The sequence below is a fragment of the Perognathus longimembris genome, chromosome 14 (genome assembly GCF_023159225.1).
Source record: "Perognathus longimembris pacificus isolate PPM17 chromosome 14, ASM2315922v1, whole genome shotgun sequence".
Lineage (NCBI taxonomy): Eukaryota > Metazoa > Chordata > Mammalia > Rodentia > Heteromyidae > Perognathus > Perognathus longimembris.
Genome location: NC_063174.1, coordinates 11,015,185 through 11,033,586, shown reverse-complemented (window position 1 = coordinate 11,033,586; position 18,402 = coordinate 11,015,185). Strand labels below are relative to the sequence as shown.

General features: G+C 39.6%; 1 protein-coding gene across 1 annotated transcript in view; it reads left to right on the top strand.

Moving 5' to 3' along the window:
• Positions 1 to 18,402, top strand: part of Slc25a21 (solute carrier family 25 member 21) — a 473,302-nt gene that overhangs the window by 400,901 nt on the left and 53,999 nt on the right. Inside the window, exon 4 of the mRNA XM_048362495.1 lies at positions 14,002 to 14,068. Within this exon, the coding sequence (XP_048218452.1) occupies positions 14,002 to 14,068 (67 nt within the window). The remainder of the gene's footprint in view (positions 1 to 14,001; positions 14,069 to 18,402) is intronic.

The following is an 18,402-nucleotide window of genomic DNA, read 5'->3' as shown; positions in this document are numbered from 1 at the left end:
AGGTGCATCATTTTGTTAATTTTCTTTGAAGACTGTTTACTGCATGGTTCCCTTGTCAGGTTGTAGGTTTTATAAATTGAAAAATGAGTTTGTCAGACTGTTCCCACCCTCAACTTACCCCAGAGTACCCTTCCTGCTGTATAGCAGATACTCAAATATTTGCTGAATGAATAAATGGATGACTTTTCTACAAAGAAAAAAAGAAATGATACATATTCCAAAGAATGCTTCAGACATTCAACTTTTCCTGAGAGCATAATTGAATGTCATCTTTCTATCATTCATTGTTTCTTGAGAAAGGAGAGAAATATATATGGTGCCTCTCTTGTTTAAAAGACAAACTACCAGCCAGACTCAGATGTCTCATGCCTATAATCCTAGCTAGTTAGGGGCTGAGATCTGAGGGTCACAATTAGATCCAGCTCAGGCCAAAAAGAAACATGAGACTCTTAACTCCAATTAACCAGCAAAAATCTGGAAGTGGAGATGTGGCACAAGAAGTATAGTACCAGCCTATAGCAAAAAAGCTAAGCAGGAGTGCAAGGCATTGAGTTCAAGACCCAGTACCAACACACACACAGACACAGACACACACACACACACACACACACACAGAGAGAGAGAGAGAGAGAGAGAGAGTTGTAGCTGCTTCTCTCTAGCTTCCGTGCTTAACAACTGAAAAACCTGGAGCATATTTGCTATTTCTATGGTCAAATTAAATGTTCTGTTGATAATTTTTACTACCAATATAGTTGATGCTCAATAAATATATATATATATATATTGACAAACAAGTGAATAGCTTTGACAATCATAATTTAACAAAAACCATAGCTGGTATAGGAGAGAAGTAGAAGTCACTGGGACGGAAGAGCCCAGACAGTTGTGTCTTTGGTGAGAAATGCAAGCATCAAGGTTAGGGGGTCCCTCAAAAGTCTATATTCTTCAGCCAAGTGATCTGTTTAGAAGCTAAATCTGTTGCCAGATTCTCTGTGCAGTGTTGCCTGTCTACATGCCAATCACCCGCAGAACACCAGGGAAGCCTCATCAACGAGTTGGTTCAATCCATAATGCATTTGCCAGACCCTTCAGCTCGGAGGGCCGTAGCGCAGTCTTGCTTGCTCTACTTCCAGTTGTGCCTGTTCTGCGAAGCATGACACTCTTGGCAGAATGAGAGGAGCATACTCCATTTAGTTTTTCTTCTAGTGTTTAGACATCCTTGATGGTCAACCAAGATTTCAGCTAGTTGTGATAGAGAGGAAATGGAATATTAATATATTTTGAGGAAAGGTAACCAAAATAAATAAGAAAACAAGAGGCAACTCTCAGAGGAACTATGCCAGCCAGCCAACTTGTTTTTTGTTTGGGATTTTTTCGGGGGGGGGAAGGAGCATGCATTATTCTCATGCATTCAGTGATGGTGGCTGGCAAGAATAACTGCAGCTTCCTGGCTTCTGAGGAAAGAGATGGCCATTCCCGAGGCATAGAGTACCCTGCAATCACCACCGTTCATCCCAGACCTCTCAAGTGACAGAAGGCCAACCTAGAAAGGAAAAAGAAAGGGAGGATGATCTCCTGACACTCCTAGGAGAACTCAGTACCTGCCTGGCTAAGGTATTGACTCCCTTGATCTGTCTCTCTCTCTGCAAATGGACTTCTGGGTCAGAACAAAGCTATGCCGTGAATCTTAGAGGGAAGCACGGATTTCTGTTTTTCAGTGTGCAGCTCCTGCAGCAAAATTCCTATACCTCTGCTCAGACCTATCAACTCAGGACCTGTAGGGGGAAAGCTCAAGCTATTTTTTTTTTTAGGAAGGATAGGAAACCTCTCAAAGACCCCTTCAAGTTTTATTACCTAGTAGTCCCAGGAATGCAATTCCTTTTTCCCAAGAAAGTGGCCCCAAAAGTGTGAATGTACAACTTAGGTTCTGTTGGCACAAAGAAGCAATGGGTGCAATGCAGGGCACAGCAAGATGAAGCCGTGAGTATCATAGCTGGATTTCTGATGCGGGATAATAATGTACACGATGACTTCTTTAACATTAAATTCACTTGTGGTTGTTAGATCATCTGCCCAAAGCTTGCTTTTCTCTTTCATGGCCATTTTTATGAAGTCTAGAAGGCACCAAAGGAACCAGTCGATACTGTATAGGAAAGTGAAAGAGATTTATCACAGAATAGTTCAAAATCAGATACAGTTTTCTACTCAAAAGCCATCATTTGAATCAGTGAGGTTATGATGCAGTTAACGTTTTGGGGGGTTTTATTATTTATTTATTTATTTATTTATTTTTGCCTGTCCTGGGGCTTGAACTCAGGCCTGGGCACTGTTCCTGATATTCTTTTTGCTCAAGGCTAGGGCTCTACCACTTGAGCCACAGTGCTATTTCTGGCTTTTTCTGAGCCGTTTATTGGTGATAGGAGTTTCACACATTTGGGCTGGGAGAATGTGGCTTAGTGGAAGAGTGCTTGCCTAACATATACGAAACCCTGGTTTCAGTTCCTCAGTACCAGAAGTGTCACTGTGACTTAAGTGGCACATTAGCCTTGAGCAAAAGAAGCTCAGGGACAGTGGCCAGGCCCTGAGTTCAAGCCCCAGGATTGACAAAAAAAAAAAAGAGTTTCACAGACTTTTCTACCCAGGCTGGCTTCGAACTATTATCCTCAGATCTCAGCCTCCTGAGTAGCTAGGATTACTAGCACCTGGCTTGCAGTTAACTTTTTATTTAACAAATACTTTCTGGGCATCTGCTTCATGTTAGATACTATATTTGGCCCTGGAAAGACATCAGTAAATAACAAATTAAAAACCCCTGCCTTGTCTTCATAGAGCTGACATTCTAACAGGATAGTTTCAACACAATTTTTCAAATGTCTTGAACTATTTAATTAAGAAGTGATTTTCTAGAACACTGAGGGTGACAGAAATGGCCCTTATTCATCAGTAGCAATCCAGTATGAAGGAAACACTCTGGCAATGTAATCTTTATCAAAATTATGGATATCTGTAAATACACAATGTTCGTATATCTTTGAGTCACTTTGAAAACTAAGTGACCATCCATTTAACTTGTAACCAAACCAATAAGAACTCAAGCACTTACAAATGATGGTGCAGTAGACTGTGCATGACAAAAGGTGCAGCAAACCCTGGCTCAGCTATTCCTCTGTTCAAAAGCAGTCTCTTATCTTCTTCTAGAAAGCAACCATAGCCTAGAAAGAGACATGTACTCACTCTAGAGACATTTTCAAGGAAAGAGCCACCAGAGCCAGAGGTAGAATCACATTTTACAGATGTCAAAGCAAGTGTTCAAGAGCTGATGTTTTGCTGTTTTTTCTCCCAACACCACTCACTATCTGTCTATGTGGGAGGAAGCTTCCTTAACTGATCTGAGTTGTCCATTTCTAGAAAATAGAAATGCTGGTGTCTGGTTTATGTAAATGTAGAATGAGATCATTGCGAAGCATTCCACACAATTACTATTTTTGTTTGTAATGTTTTCCTTAATAGTCTCAGTTCCAGTAGAAGTCCAACAAGTTACACTGTTTCCCTTCAGAGTCTATTGGTGAACTGAAAGTCTATAAATCAGACTGTAATTTGTAACCCACAAAATGCCCTAATCCAACACTCGGTTATTTGGCAGCCTTAGAGTTGTTGAGTTGCACGTCATTCTGATACCACTAGGGGGACCCTCACAAAATTAATTTTGCAATAGACTACATAGTTGATGGCCACAAAGAATTAATGTACTTGGAAATGTGACCTGTGCTTTGGAAATAGACAGCTCATGCACTTAGCACACAACATCTCTGGCCTCAAACATGTGTTAATTGGTTGTAGCAGGATTCCATAACAGGGTGTGAATTCCTGAGGTGCTGGGTCACACCCTTAGGCCTAAGATTACATTTGTGAAGAATATCTCTACATTCTGGAGCTTTCTATCCAAGCTGCAGTCAAATATAATTTCATGTAACCTTAGAAAAAAGTTTTTAGCCTAGTGCTTAACACAGAGTAAATTTAATGAATGGGAGAATAAATGAATAATAGTTATTTCGTGAATGAGAAGGAAAGAAATGAAAAACAGAGGACCTTAGAAAAGATGAACTTGTCATTAGAAAACCATTCTGGATGCAACCAGAATAAAGCAAATGATATTCTCTGTGGAACTTGATCAGCCAGAAGCAAACTGCAAAGTGGGGCTGGCGAGTAAAGTTTTTTTATTGGGGAAGGCAGAAATAGGGTTTGAAATCAGGGTATCACACTTGCTAATCAGGTGCTCTACCATTTGAGCCATGTCCCCAGCCCTGAAGGACTGTGTGTGTGTGTGTGTGTGTGTGTGTGTGTGTGTGTACGCTCTGCCTTACACTGTCTTGTTCACAGCTGCTATTTTACCACTTGAGTCATACCTCCAGCAAAGTACTTTGCTTTTTAACTGGAGATGGAGTCGTGCCGACTTTTCTACTGGGCTCCCCCAGGCCTCAGCCTCCTGAGAAAATAGCCTCACAGGTGTGAGCCATCAGCACCCAGCTACCTGAGGAATTTTTGTCTGCATAAACTAGCTTATCGTTCCTGGTTTTGAGTCCCAGATTAAAGAATGGTATTTTGAGTGGGATTCGATCCTTGTTTGTTTTTTGTTTTGTTTTGATGAGCTTTTTGTTTGTGTGTTTGAGCTTTTTTTTCTTTGTCTTATTCCTCATACGTACCATCTACCAACTACCCTTAAGAGATTTTTTTCTCAAGGTGGAGTAGAGAGGGATTACAGTTACTTATGTAAGGCAGTGAGTACCTTTCTTATCAAACTTGTTACCTCCTCCCTCATTTTCTACCACCTTTCTCCCTCCCCAATTCCCTCCCCTTCTGAGTTGTACAGTTGGTTTATAGCATATTGTCTTGAAGTATTGCTGTTACATTGGTTCACCTTTTACCCTTTGTCTCACCACTTTGATGTTCCTCTTCCCTTCTCTAGTTCAGATAAACATGCCCAGGCTACCAAAATCAATATAGTGACAACAGGGGTAAAACCATAGGAGGAAAAACAAACAAACAAAAGCCATAATTTCACATAGTACGTTGAAAATAACAACAACGATCAACCACTTAGTTCCCTAAATTGGAGTTCATTTCACTTAGCATCATCTTATTTCCTAATGGAAGTAAGTTCATCTTTATAAGCAAAATGGTCTACTGTCACAGAAGTAATACACTTTTGATGTAGTCAGTTAAAAGTCACTTAGAGAGTCGTTAGGTAATTAACACATATTCGCAATATTATTTACAACTCTGGTTGCATATCAAATATCTCACTTTTTTTCCTCTCTTTAGAAACTCTTCTTTCCACCAGAGTTCTGGTTCTTATATCACACCAGTGCTTCTCCTGAGCTGAGCTGAGCAGTAGTATGTCTAGTGAGTTAGATACCCTGCCAATTTTCCAGGGAATGGGGCCATAAATCTTTCTCCTAAGTGATGCTGACAGCTACACGAATCTCTCATATCTTAGAAAACCAAAGATGTAGTTTCTTTTAGACATATCAACGAAGTTGAATTGTTGTGGTAAAGTGCAATTAAAAATTGAAGATTCAATTTAGAATGTATGTTTAAGAGAACCTTAAAGAATTCCTTCATACAACATACAATAAAAACGGTATGATCTATAGTAATGAATATGTCCAAGGGCCATATGTAGAAATTTCATTCAATTAGTTCTCAGTAATGAATACTGAAAACTATGTTGTTTGCGCCTAAAGACCTGGTACCAGTTGAGTAGGGAAAACTTTTGTTGCTTTTCTGTTCAAAAGTTGGCTAAAATTTCTGTTATGTTGCACTTCCTTGATGTTGAATTTGCTGCTTTGAAAAAGAAAAACCTGTATTTTCTACTCTTTCTGGGGATTTCTTTTTTCTGAATACTTATTTATTGCCAAAGTGATGTACAGAGGGGTTACAGTTTCATACATAAGGCAGTGGGTACATTTCTCGTACAATTTGTTACCTCCTGCCTCATTTCCCCTTCCCCCTCCCCCTTTTCCTCTCCCCCCATGAGTTGTTCAATTGTTTACACCAAATGTTTTTCTAAGTATTGCGTTTGGAGTCGTTTGTCTTTTTATCCTTTGTCTCTCGATTTTCATATTCCCTTTCCCTTCCCTAGTTCTAATCCTCCTCACTAAAAACACGCAGTTTCCCTCTGGTTTTTTAACAGAACATGGCCCCAAAATGCCCTCAATTTTGTGAACTTCACATTGTGGAGTCTATTTAATTTAAAATACAGAGCCATAAATCTGCACTCCTTCACTTTGCTCCTGTGAACTTCTGAAAGTTGTGGAGTGCAAATCATGCCAGAATTGCACCCTAGAAGTAGAGTATCGGGCCAGAATTCTGCCCTCGATACACCATCCATCCAGCATGGAAGGGGCGCATTCATCACCCAGGGCTGAGCTCGGCCCTCCTTGTTTTAATTACAGAGCCACCACATGTGGGTAAGATACTTGGACTTGACAGAAGCAGAAGAAAGAGAACATTGTTTGCCTCCAATCAACTTTGTATTAGGACATCTTTAAAGGGAAAATTATGGGAAGGAAAGCAACAACAAACTAGCAAGATCCCTGTTTCAATATAATTTGGAGAAAATGACTGATTTGGGTTGGTCATGTTGCCAGAAGAGATGACTCAAGGCTTCCAAAGAAGAAATGGAAATCAGGAGGATGCCTGAAATCTGGAAGAAGAACAAATTGTAAAGATATGATTGACTATACGGCTTCAAAATCAACTGTACCAAAGATGAGTTTGGATGGCTGCCCAGAACAGAACTGAATGGTGATGTTCATTTAGGTCCTGACTGTTGAAAGAAAATAAAATGTAGTAATTGTGCTCTGTTAGGTGTACAGACGTGTTAATGCTTTCCAATTTCCCCAACTGGGGATCTGGTGTCACTTTCCCTGCCGTTCCTATTTCATGCTTCACCGATGAGTATTATTGCAGCTCTGGATGCTTATTGAAGGCCAGATTTTTGGCAAAGAAGTATGATCCAGGTGAAAGCATCTTTCTTGTGTGTATGTCACAGGTGGCTTGGAAAATGGCTTTTCACCTTGGAACTTGCCTCTGTAATTGACAGCTTCAGACTCAGATAGTGACAGTGCCTCTCTAGCCTGGCTTCTCTGGCTTGCTGATTCCTTAGGACGCTCAGCAGTTTGGGTCCCAAGCGCGTGATCTCAGACTACCAAGGAAATCCTCAATTTCCACGGGCAGACTTCTCCATTGGTCTTTCCCTCTACTAGGAGGGACTATATTTAATTCCCTGTTTCCTTACCTACTTCTCCTCATGAATTTGTCAGTAGAGTTTCATGATAACCTTTCTGCTAGACAGCAAGACTTGCCTCTCTCTAAAGGTTGATTGTGAGGCAGCTGCCCTTATGAAGAAATGTTGGGGGAAGGGTTTTTGTTTGCTTTTTGACATTGCTGTTCCTAAAACCAGAGCCTGCTGAATAGCCTAACAACTCAGAAAATTTCCTCGCCTGCTTTCAAGAGTAGTCCAACTCTATAGTACAAATGATCTCCAAACAAATGTTTTCAGCCTGCTAAATTAGGAAGAAGAAACAAAAGGAGCGAAACCAGCAAAGGGGTAACTCAGAGAGAAAAGGCGAGGGGCAGAAGAGCAAGTGTTTTTCCCACTCCTTTTTAGTTCCTTTACCTGAGTCAGATTTTGAGAATGTTAAACCCTCCTGTCAGCCCACTGCTTAACACAAAGTCTTTGGATTTCAGTAACTGCCTTAAAGAAAGGAGTTTTGGTTTGGTTTGGTTTGGTTTCACATATCCACATGGACTAAAGGTTTATTAGGTACACAATGTTTAATTAAAGCTTTGTTTCTGTCTGATGTCTTGATATCTAAAACTCTAGGTTTGAAAACGGGGATAGCTAAAACTGGGTCCTACTAATGAGAGGCAGCAGGAGGCGTCTTTGGGGGTTGGACTAGCTGTCTGTGAACACCAAGAGTGGACACGTGCTGGAACTCACAGCCGACCCCATGTTTCCTTGTCTTCATACATTCACCATCTTTACATTGGTTGTTTGATGGCCTTGTAGCCACCCATATGTTAAATAGTTTCACACTTTTAAAATGAAGGTGGAGAGAAATGAGGGGTAAAATTATTTTGTGGGATTTGGCGCAAATCTGTATTTCAAATAAGCTGCAACTTTTGAGAAAAACACATGCAATGTCGTTTTTGATCTTCATTTTATAGATGTACATAAGTACAAGGCCTGTTTTGATTACACAATTAAAAACAAATGTGATCCAGTACTGTAGTACTCTGTGTCTACCAGGTTTGTGAACAACAATTCCTATTAGTATATGTACCAGCCTGATCTAATGGCTTTGAAAACCCGGCACCCAACCTCGTGTTTGCTGGAATTTGTCATTAGCATCTCCATGTTTCCTTTGGGGTTTGGGGCTCTCTCCAGGTAGACATACTAATGGGACAGGGCTTAAACTGTTTGATGAGCTCTTTGTGAGAAGCAATCTAAAAGACTTTTTCTCAATGTTTCTCCCAATGTACTCTTGCTAAACACTTTGCTTGAACCGTTAATAATTATCATCAATATTATTATGGTTTAAGACCTTTTTCAGTCCTAAGATACCAATGGCTATTTATATCAGAATGTTTTGAGCTGTAGGTAAACAGAAGATATAAGGAGAAGCAGCTCAAATAGTCAGGGTTTGCTCTTGTATTCATCAATTAGCAATCTGGGGGTAAGATGTCAAGATTGGTTAATTCAACAGCGTAGCCATATCATCACAATTCAGGTCCTTTGCATCTTTCTGTCCTGCAGTCTCTTCTGTTTGTGGGAAATGATATCTTCTCACTGCTGGATTGCAGTGCATCCCCTGGAACCAAGACCACATCCAACAGCCAGAGACTGTAGTGCTCATGTTCCATTTTTTCCTTAGCAATGTCCTAGAAATCTATTACTTCTAGTATGTCTTCACTGGTTCCACCAGATTGTTTGGATTGTGTGCTCATGCCTAACCTCTCACTAGCAAAGAATGCAGTTATCATGAGCAGCTCGGGTAATACTGCTTTCCAATGAGGCTGGAAAAGAGCTGCTTCCCTGAGCTGGAAAAGGGAGGGATGGAATGAAGGGGGAGGGACGGCTAAGAGTGTGAGGCGGTGAAGCTGTTGGGTCAATAACCAAAAATGTTTCCCACTGATGTGTGAAGAATAATTTTTATTTTTACAATTTAATATTAAGGTCTTGGTGCTTTATTACTGAGGTATTAACTCTCCTCCCACACTGATAAAATTATTCTGGTATATTTCTTTTTTCTTTTTTTCTTTTTTACGAGTTCTGGGCCTTGAACTCGGGGACTGAGCACTGTCCCCTGGCTTCTTTTTGCTCAAGGCTAGCACTCTGCCACTTGAGCCACAGTGCTACTTCTGGCTTTTTCTATATATGTGGTGCTAAGGAATCGAACCCAGGGCTTCATGTATATGAGGCAAGCACTCTACTACTAGGCCATATTCCCAGCCCTCTGGTGTATACTGATTAAGGGCAAAAAATTTACCTAAGGAAGAAAAAGTTTATTCTAAGGCCTGTTTGTTGTTCCTTAAACTAGATATTATGTAATCAACAAACCAAAAGCTTTCACACAAAGAAAGAAAATCATATTCATCCTAATCAATATTATTCCTTATGAAGTTAATGTTTGACATAACATAGTTGAGTGGAAATTGGAGTACAATCCTGACATTCATTTATTTATTTACTTAACTACTATGGCAATACTGGAGTTTGAACTCAGGGCCTTGTTCTTTCTAGGCAAGCACTTTACCATTTGAATCACATCTCCAACCTAAAACCTTACTTAATTGCCCTTTTTCTTTTTCTTGAAGTAAAAAGTGATCAACAAGCAGGACTAGTTCCTCATGCCTATAATCCTAGCTACTCAGAAGTCTAAAATCTGAGCGTCCTGGCTCAAAGCTAGACAGAGCATGAGAGTCTGTAAGACTCTTATCTCAAAGTAACCACTAAAAAGCCAGAAGTAATGCTATGACTTAAGTAGTAGAGTGCTAGACTTGAACAGAAAAGCTCAGGGACAGCACCCAGGTCCTCAGTTTAAGCCCTAGGACTGGCACCAAAAAAAAAACAACAACGATTATTGCAAAATAAATAACTTTTAAAAAGGTTTTATTTAAATCGTTTTGCTTTGTTTGTTTTTTTTTTTGTTTTTGTTTTTTTTTTGCCAGTCCTGGGCCTTGGACTCAGGGCCTGAGCACTGTCCCTGGCCTCTTTTTGCTCAAGGCTAGCACTCTACCACTTGAGCCACAGCGCCACTTCTGGCCATTTTCTATATATGTGGTGCTGAGGAATTGAACCTAGGGCTTCATGTATGGGAGGCAAGCACTCTTGCCACTAGGCCATATTCCCACCCCTAAATCGTTTTGCTTTGAACTAAGGCTGTAGCTCAGTTGTAGAGCTTTTGCCTAGCATGTGTGAGGCTCTGGGCCCAATCCCTAGCATTAACAAAAAATGGTTTTCAAGAAAATTTTTCCTATAGTATATCCCAATAGCACACAGACATTGGCAATAGTGTGATGGTAGGCTTCACCCATAAAATGAAGAAAATAACCAGCCTACTTCAAAGGAATATAGTGAAAGTTGTTTGCATGTATCTTTGTTTGCATATATTTATTCTTAGCAGAGCAGGTAGCACAGAAGGCAGACTCAACAAATTTTGACAATTATTTTTCCATAGTAATGTCAAAAGTCCATAAACATCCAAGTTAATACTTTCTTACATAGAATAGTTAAAATCAAACTCATACCTTTTAAAAGTAACACCTTTAAGAAACAAAATGGGGCTGCCAAGTAGTTCATCCTGCCCCTTCTAAGCAGGTTTATAGTGACTCTTGTGCCTCTTTCTCCTTAGTCTGATGCAAGTCAGAATGTAAAAACAGAGTGGTGTCTTTTCTTATCGGGAGAAAAACAGCTGTCATGAATGCTACATAAACATTTAGAATCCCATTCTCCATTCACCTAGAAAGTAGAGTGAAGGCGAGCAGAATGTTTTTCCAGAAGAAAGCAGCATGAGGCACAGGGATGTCGGTGTCACAATTTCTTTCCTTCCCTGATTATTGTTCTGGAAAGCTCCATGCTCCTAGAGCAAGCCAAAACTTCATGTTGACACAGTGAACAATGTACCTGTGTACAGACCTAAGTCCTTCAGCAGGAAAAACAGTTCTTCATAAAACACTATAACTCTCTTGTTTTTAAATCTGTGTATTATATTTTGTACTAGGAAACCTTTTAATGACTACAAATCAGAGAAGTAACTCTTCAGCTTCAGCCCTTCCTTGCCCACATGTTTTATGTAACTCTATGATTGACTCAAGGACCAATCTTAACAGTTCAATAAGAAATTCATGCATGAAGTCCTGCAATAATCACTTTGGCTGTAGGAGCTATGAGATTTACTTGTTGGCTCCAGGACTCATGGAGACAAGTAGGAAAAATAAAAGTTAAAAAACAGATAAATTGTTAGTGATATTACTGATTATCTCATAGAGTTAGAGCCAGAGATAAATCTCAATATTCATATATTCAGTGTGCATCCAGATGTAGCTAAGCTTAATGACAGAATTATACTCACAGCACCAGAACTCTCTTCTTTTCCTTGCTTCTCACTGTCCCTGAAAAGTGACCTCCTTTACTTATAATTGAAGGTTGGCCTTCTCCATAAGACTGAAAACAGGACTACCACTGATAGGCTAGTTTTCTAGATTAGCAGTTTAATCACACTGAGCAAGATTGCCCTTTTCAGTACCAGCTCCAGAATCCTGGAGGGAAAACTTGGATAGGTCTAGTTTGAATCAGATTAACTGACACAAACAATGAATCCAGTTGAATAAGGTGTCCAGTGAAGTCCTGCCTCCGAGCTGGATCATATTGTATGAAAACGTGGGTTTCGGTGATTTTAAAAAAAAAATGTGGGTGTGGTAGTTCTCCACAGACTTATTGCTAGAATGACTGCCTCATGCATAACTGCTATTGCATGAATATACTATGAAAACTAGGAGAGGCTGCAGATATACCAGCAAAAGCTACTGCTAGTCCCTCCGAATTTCTAGTTGAAAGAGTTCCTTCGCTGTTAGAAAGCTCAGGCAGAATGGTGAGGTGGTGATTGCACAGGACAGGAGCCCACCGAGAGAATGGAAGGAGAACCCATCACCAAAGCATTGCCAACGTGAAGCAGAGGCCTGTGGACCTCCCAGCTCTTTCCAGATTAAATCCTTATGCTTTTCCCAGCTGCCTCTTGCTTCCCTCCTGCCTTACACCTCTTTTTAATATTTTCTCCCATCAGATTTAAAATGAAGTCCTTCTGTATTGCTTATAAGAATCAGTACTTTTGCAGGGAAGCAGTGCTACACTTGAGGCCAAACTCTCAAAGAAGACAGTCTGTTCCTTGCCTGTGTTCTCTTATTCTGCTCAGAATAGCATCGCAAGGTTGAAATAGGCTGACCTTGAGGACTGCCAAGGACAAACATAGCAGTGTAAAACCCAGGTCTGGCACTCATGATGGCTATCTATTCAGGTTCTTGGACCACATATGTCAGAACACACCACTTTTTAGCAAAACACATTCTATCTTTAGTCAGCTCTGACTATGAGAAGGACTGCTTCTGTTAAGCTCCAACTGACCAAAAATCTATCTTTCCTTGTATTTTCATCTGTTGGTCTCATTCCTACTAACTGGAAACAAACAGAAAAGTCTAGTATCTTCCCTCCGTGCTTGCCTTTCAAGAGATATCAAGTGTGTCTTCCTAACTTGGAACTGTTCTTTCTGTAACTGTTCTCAGTCACACTGAATTTCAGGTTCCTCTGTTAACCTGAGCCTTAAGTGTTCCTCTAATCAGGCATAATGATCCACATGTAGAAACAACACAAAGAAAGCAAAACTAGTAACTTATAACATCTTTCATTATAAATACAGAACTTCTATAAAATATATTGCACTGAAAATTAAATACTAGATATGACCTTGGGTACTTAAACATTGGCCAAAAGAGCTGACCTACATCCTGTGAGACTACATATCAGTGAAGGAGTTTGACATTTCTCCTGGGTGGGCATAATGACACACACCTTTATTTCTAGCTACTTGAAGAGGCAATAATAAGGGGACCACTGTTTAAGGCCAGTCTGGGTGAAAAAGTAATACATAGGAACTTATCCCAACAACAAGTTTGTCATGGTAGCACATTCCTATAACTACATCAACATGGGAGACAGAGATAGGATGATTGTATTCTGAGACCAGCCCTGGGCACAAACACAAGACCCTATCTGAAAAATAACCAAAGTTAATAGGGCTGAGGTATGGCTCAAGTGGTAGAACACTTGTCTAGCAACCATAAGGCAGAGAGAGAGAGAGAGAGAGACAGAGAGAGAGAGAGAGAGAGGAGAATATATCCCTACAACTGACACTCTCTGATCTTCCATTTCCACTAAGGATGTTAAAAAAATCATAACTAGTTCAAGAACTTGGAGCCTTGATACCAAAGACACAGAGTTTGTTAGTAAAGCTAAAATTGAAGATTTTATTGCCTAAAATTATTCAGTCTAGAGGTTCTTGGTATAACTCTACCTGGTCTGATTACCAGGATGGAAGAACTACATAACTGTATTTAGACTGAATATTGCCATACAGCTGAGAAATGAATTGAAGATTCCTAGCATGACAAGTGTCATGATCATCTACTAGACATAATTCATAGTCATGTTTAGCAACTTGCCTAAAGGATTCCAGACTCGGTATCTTTTATTCATCTCCTGATTATGATAATAGAAGTAAACAGAGAATTCACATCTTCAACCAAGGAATACATCATGATTGGTATGTTACATTGAATAATGGGAAATACTTTAATGTTTGCTGCTTTATTCATAAACAGGACAAACATATCTGTCTCCTAATTTTCTTTTTTACATAAAATCATTTCTTTCTCCCCCAGGTTGTTTGGTTTTTACAAGGGAATTTTGCCACCCATCTTAGCTGAAACACCAAAAAGATCAATAAAGGTAAGCGTCATAGGCTCTCCCACCAAGTGAAAATAGAGTCCAATAACAGCTTTAAAATATTCCATCATGAACAAAGGGGACACTAATATAACTTAACATAAAACATTAAAATTTTAATGCAGAAATTATAGCATGATTTTTATTATAATCAGACTCAGTCAGTCTCTCGCATATGTGTGTTCATTTGTAGATCCTTTTTTTCAGGTAAAAGTACTCTAATGAGGTCCAAGTACCTCTAATGAGGAAATTACACCAAAAAAACACAGTGGTGAATGAAATTTATGCCATCAAACCACAGAAGCCACAAAATAGTTTGGACCTTTCCTCAAAGCAATTCAGAAAGTTTCCTTTGGAGCAATCATTAGTAAAGAAAAAGAAGAGGTAGAAAAACCTTTTTCTCTGAATCATTCCCATTTATGAAACACACAATATTTATTTGTATGTGGTTCTTATTTACTTCTTTAGTATGTCAAATGTATTTTTCTTCTTAGTCATCTCTATTAAAATTTCCTATTCTAAGCCAGGAGCCAGTGGCTCACTTCTGTAATCCCAGCTACTCACCAGGCTGAGATCTGAGGATCATGACTAAAATCCAGCCCAAGGCAGGAAAGTCTATGAGACTCTTATCTCCAATTAACCACTAAAGAGCCAGGAGTGGAACTGTGGCTCACAGAGTAGAGTGCTAGCCTTGAGGAAAAAAACACTAACAGAAAGTGCCCAGTCCCTGAGTTCAAGCCCCAAGACACACAATTTTTTTTTTTCTGTTCTGGAGCTTACCAAGTTATTTCCACTACCCTGACTTCCATTTCTTTACACAGCTGTGGTGGTTCATGTAGTACTTGCTGGTCCAGAGTCTGAACAGTACATGCCTGGCCCTCCAACAATGAGAGAACTATATTCACACTTTTTTTTTTTTTGGCCAGTCCTAGGGTTTGGACTCAGAGTCTGAGGACAGCTCCTGGCTTCTTTTTGCTCAAGGCTAAGCACTCTACCTCTCACTTCTGGCTTTTTCTGTGTATGTGGTGCTGAAGAATTGAACCCAGGGCTTCATGCATGCTAAGTAAGCACTCTAGCACTAAGCCACATTCCCAGCCCTATTCATACTTTTTTATATGTTTTCTTAGATAAAAATCCTGGTTGCAAGCCTGGGCACTGGTGACTGATGCCTGTGATCTTAGCTATTCAGGGGGCTGAGATCTGAGGATTGCAGTTCAAATCCAGCCTGGCAAGAAAATCGATGGGACTCCAATTAACCAACAAAAGCCAGAACTTGGTACTTGGTCTGTGACTCAAGTGGCAGAGTGCAAGGCTTGAGTGAAAAAAGCTCAGGGACAGCCTCAGGCCCTGAGTTCAAGCTCCAATACTGGCACACAATACACACACACACACACACACACACACACACACACACACACACTACTGGTTAGAGTTACTCTTGATGAGCCTTGCTCCCCTTCCTTCCACAATGACATCAAATATGCCTTCTCTTCCCATAAAATTGATAACATAAACTTAGACTAATGGACTTCCTTTCCAAGTTTTTATTTATTTATTTTAATGACACAAAGCTCTTTTCATATGAATTACTTAATTTATGTTTCTAATATACCTGAAAGGCAAGAAGGAACTTCTTAAATACTTTATTGAGTAAGTTGAGTGGGTGACTGGGTTAAAAAATAATACTGAAATAACTAACATATACTCACAACCATCAAAACTTCTATGTTATGTCAAAATAGTAATTTAATAGAATTTAATTCAGGTCAAATTCAAAAAACAACGCTTGGAAACATACTTTCTCTGTAAATTTATCCTCTTTGTTGCTATAGTTTTTGTGATTTTATATTATTACTTCAATACACATTTCATTATGAGGATCTGAACCACAGTTGAGAATCTGGAAAAGGTTCACCAAAGTACACAAAAGGGCTGAATTGAATTATGAAATGACTTTACTTGATAAAAGATTGCCCAAGTAAACAAACAGAACAGAATTCCTCTTCAAAAGAAAGTTAAAGTTACTTTGTCTCCATGGAATAAGATGTTCATTTCATTCAGTGTTTTGCATATATATATATATATATATATATATATATATAGTAAATTATAATTAGAGCTGCTTGTGCAATAGTTTTCCTTAATACTTTATAGTGAAGACAATTAAAACTTTAAGAAGATTAAGGTTTATCAACATGAAGCAATCTTTTACAGGGGGAAAAAGTTGAGCTTTACAAAACTGAGTTAGTCTCTACCAAAAAAAAAAAAAAGAAAGAAAAGAAAGAAAGAAAGAAAGGAAAGCAGTGTTGTGTGCCAGGACAATGGTTAACAGATGAACTTTTGGGCAACTGGATATGGTGTATGTGTCCCAGACATCTTGTTTCAAGTAGATTTTACCTTAAAATTATTGAGACATATGGTAAGTACGTTGGCTTTTTAAGTATTACTTGGAGTTAAGTGTATCTTTGCCAGATGGATAGCATGAGTTTTTCAGCACAATTTATGAAAACATTCATTTTATAGATATTTATCTTCGAATTTGTGAGGAAAGCAATCACCTGATTGTAACGATTTCATACATCATAAACTGCTCCGTTGCATGTCATCAAAGTTGACTTCAGAATAAAATACTTAGAGATGTGTATGTGTGTGTGCGCGCACACACAGCATGCGTGCCTTCATGTGTACTTGCACGTGTGTGTGTGTTCCTCGGTAAGAACACTTCAACTACAGTTGTTTCTCTAATCAAAACCAGGCAACTTCATGTTTGTATTTTATTCTTCGAAAAGAGATTCATCATTAAAATAAGAGTCACTGATGGTAAATTAATGAAACTTTTCCTTTCACAATAAAGGCAGAATTAGTACTGCATTTAGCAAAAAGAAATGACAACCTCAGAAAGAAGCCAACTGCTCCCTGCAAGAAGGAAGGTATAGATAGCTTCCACAGTCTGGTCCTGAGCTTCACAAGTAAAAGGAATACCTTTTTCTTAAGATTTTCAAGGACTTTATTTCTTTCCGGCCACTCTTCTGAGAGATGATAATGGTGAAGGCTATTTGTACATTGACACCCTATACCTGATGTGTACATATGTCCATGTAGCCACTGTTCAGTTGAATAGATGAAACAGACTGAGAGAGAAATAGAACATTTATAGGAAGAAAGAAGTTTATAGAGAGAGAAAGAATCTGTTCTATTTCCCCAAATTCCCATATCTATTACTCAGGGTATCTTTATGGCTTGTCCAAGAGGGCATAGCAAGAGCAACACTTATTCTCCCTCCAGAAACGATAACAACAATAAACAAACTAGACAAAACGATTTTTTGCAAGACACTGAACACCAGGGAATGAAGTATACGAAAACCTGTGAGAGGAGAAACACAATGAGATGAGTCCCGTGATTGTCCCAGCTTGCTGCTTTGAGAGCATTTCTGGGCCCTGAGTAATACAGAGAAACAAAAGGAGAGCCGCACAGTGGATTCCTCAGTCATAAAGAAGACGAGGGGCCGGAAGGAGCAAGCGCAAGGTAGTTGGAAATCACAAGACGTACTACCAGGAAAGAGAAAGCTAGAGACAGACAGACAGACAGGCAGGCAGACAGACAGACAGACGGACAGAGCAAGGGAAGGAGGGGGGAAGGGAGGGTTGGGGAGGGAGAGAAGGAAAGAGAGAGAGAGAGAGAGAGAGAGAGAGAGAGGCTCATGAGGATGCAAAGAGACCCCATAAGTACTCAGTATTGGCCAATACAGGGGAGCCTGTAAGGAAACTACTCAGATTGGGAAAAGAACCATCCAAGAGGATTTAGAGGGACGCCGCCGGGCTAGGAATGGTGCCTCTACCCATTCACCCTGGAAAGCTTCAACCTTCAAAGGGCATTGAGAAGAGTCCTCAGAAAGGTCTTACCTCAGGAGTGGGCAGAAATTAGCTCTAGACTGAGAACCCCTCAGGTCTCCTATCTAAAAGCATGACTCAAATGGACCAAACTGCTTCTCTATCACTTAACTACTTCCCAGAATAAACTATCCAGGATGTCAGGGTGATCAGAACTGGTTCAGTCTGGTGTGATGTACCAATGTCCCCAGAGACCCTGAAAGTGCTAATGTTCCTCCAGGAGGAAGATTTCAAACTTTTCTCATCAGATTTACATAATGTATTTATCACACGTAAGTACACACACTGCATAAGCATGTGATCTTGCATTTGCAAATGAAATAAAAGATGAATGCAAATCAATTTTACACCTCCTTGTGTAAGGAATGCATTGTTTCTAGCCCATTTCATTAATTCTTTTTCTGGTCGTGACCCACTATATATGCAGTAAGTTGATTTTGTCAC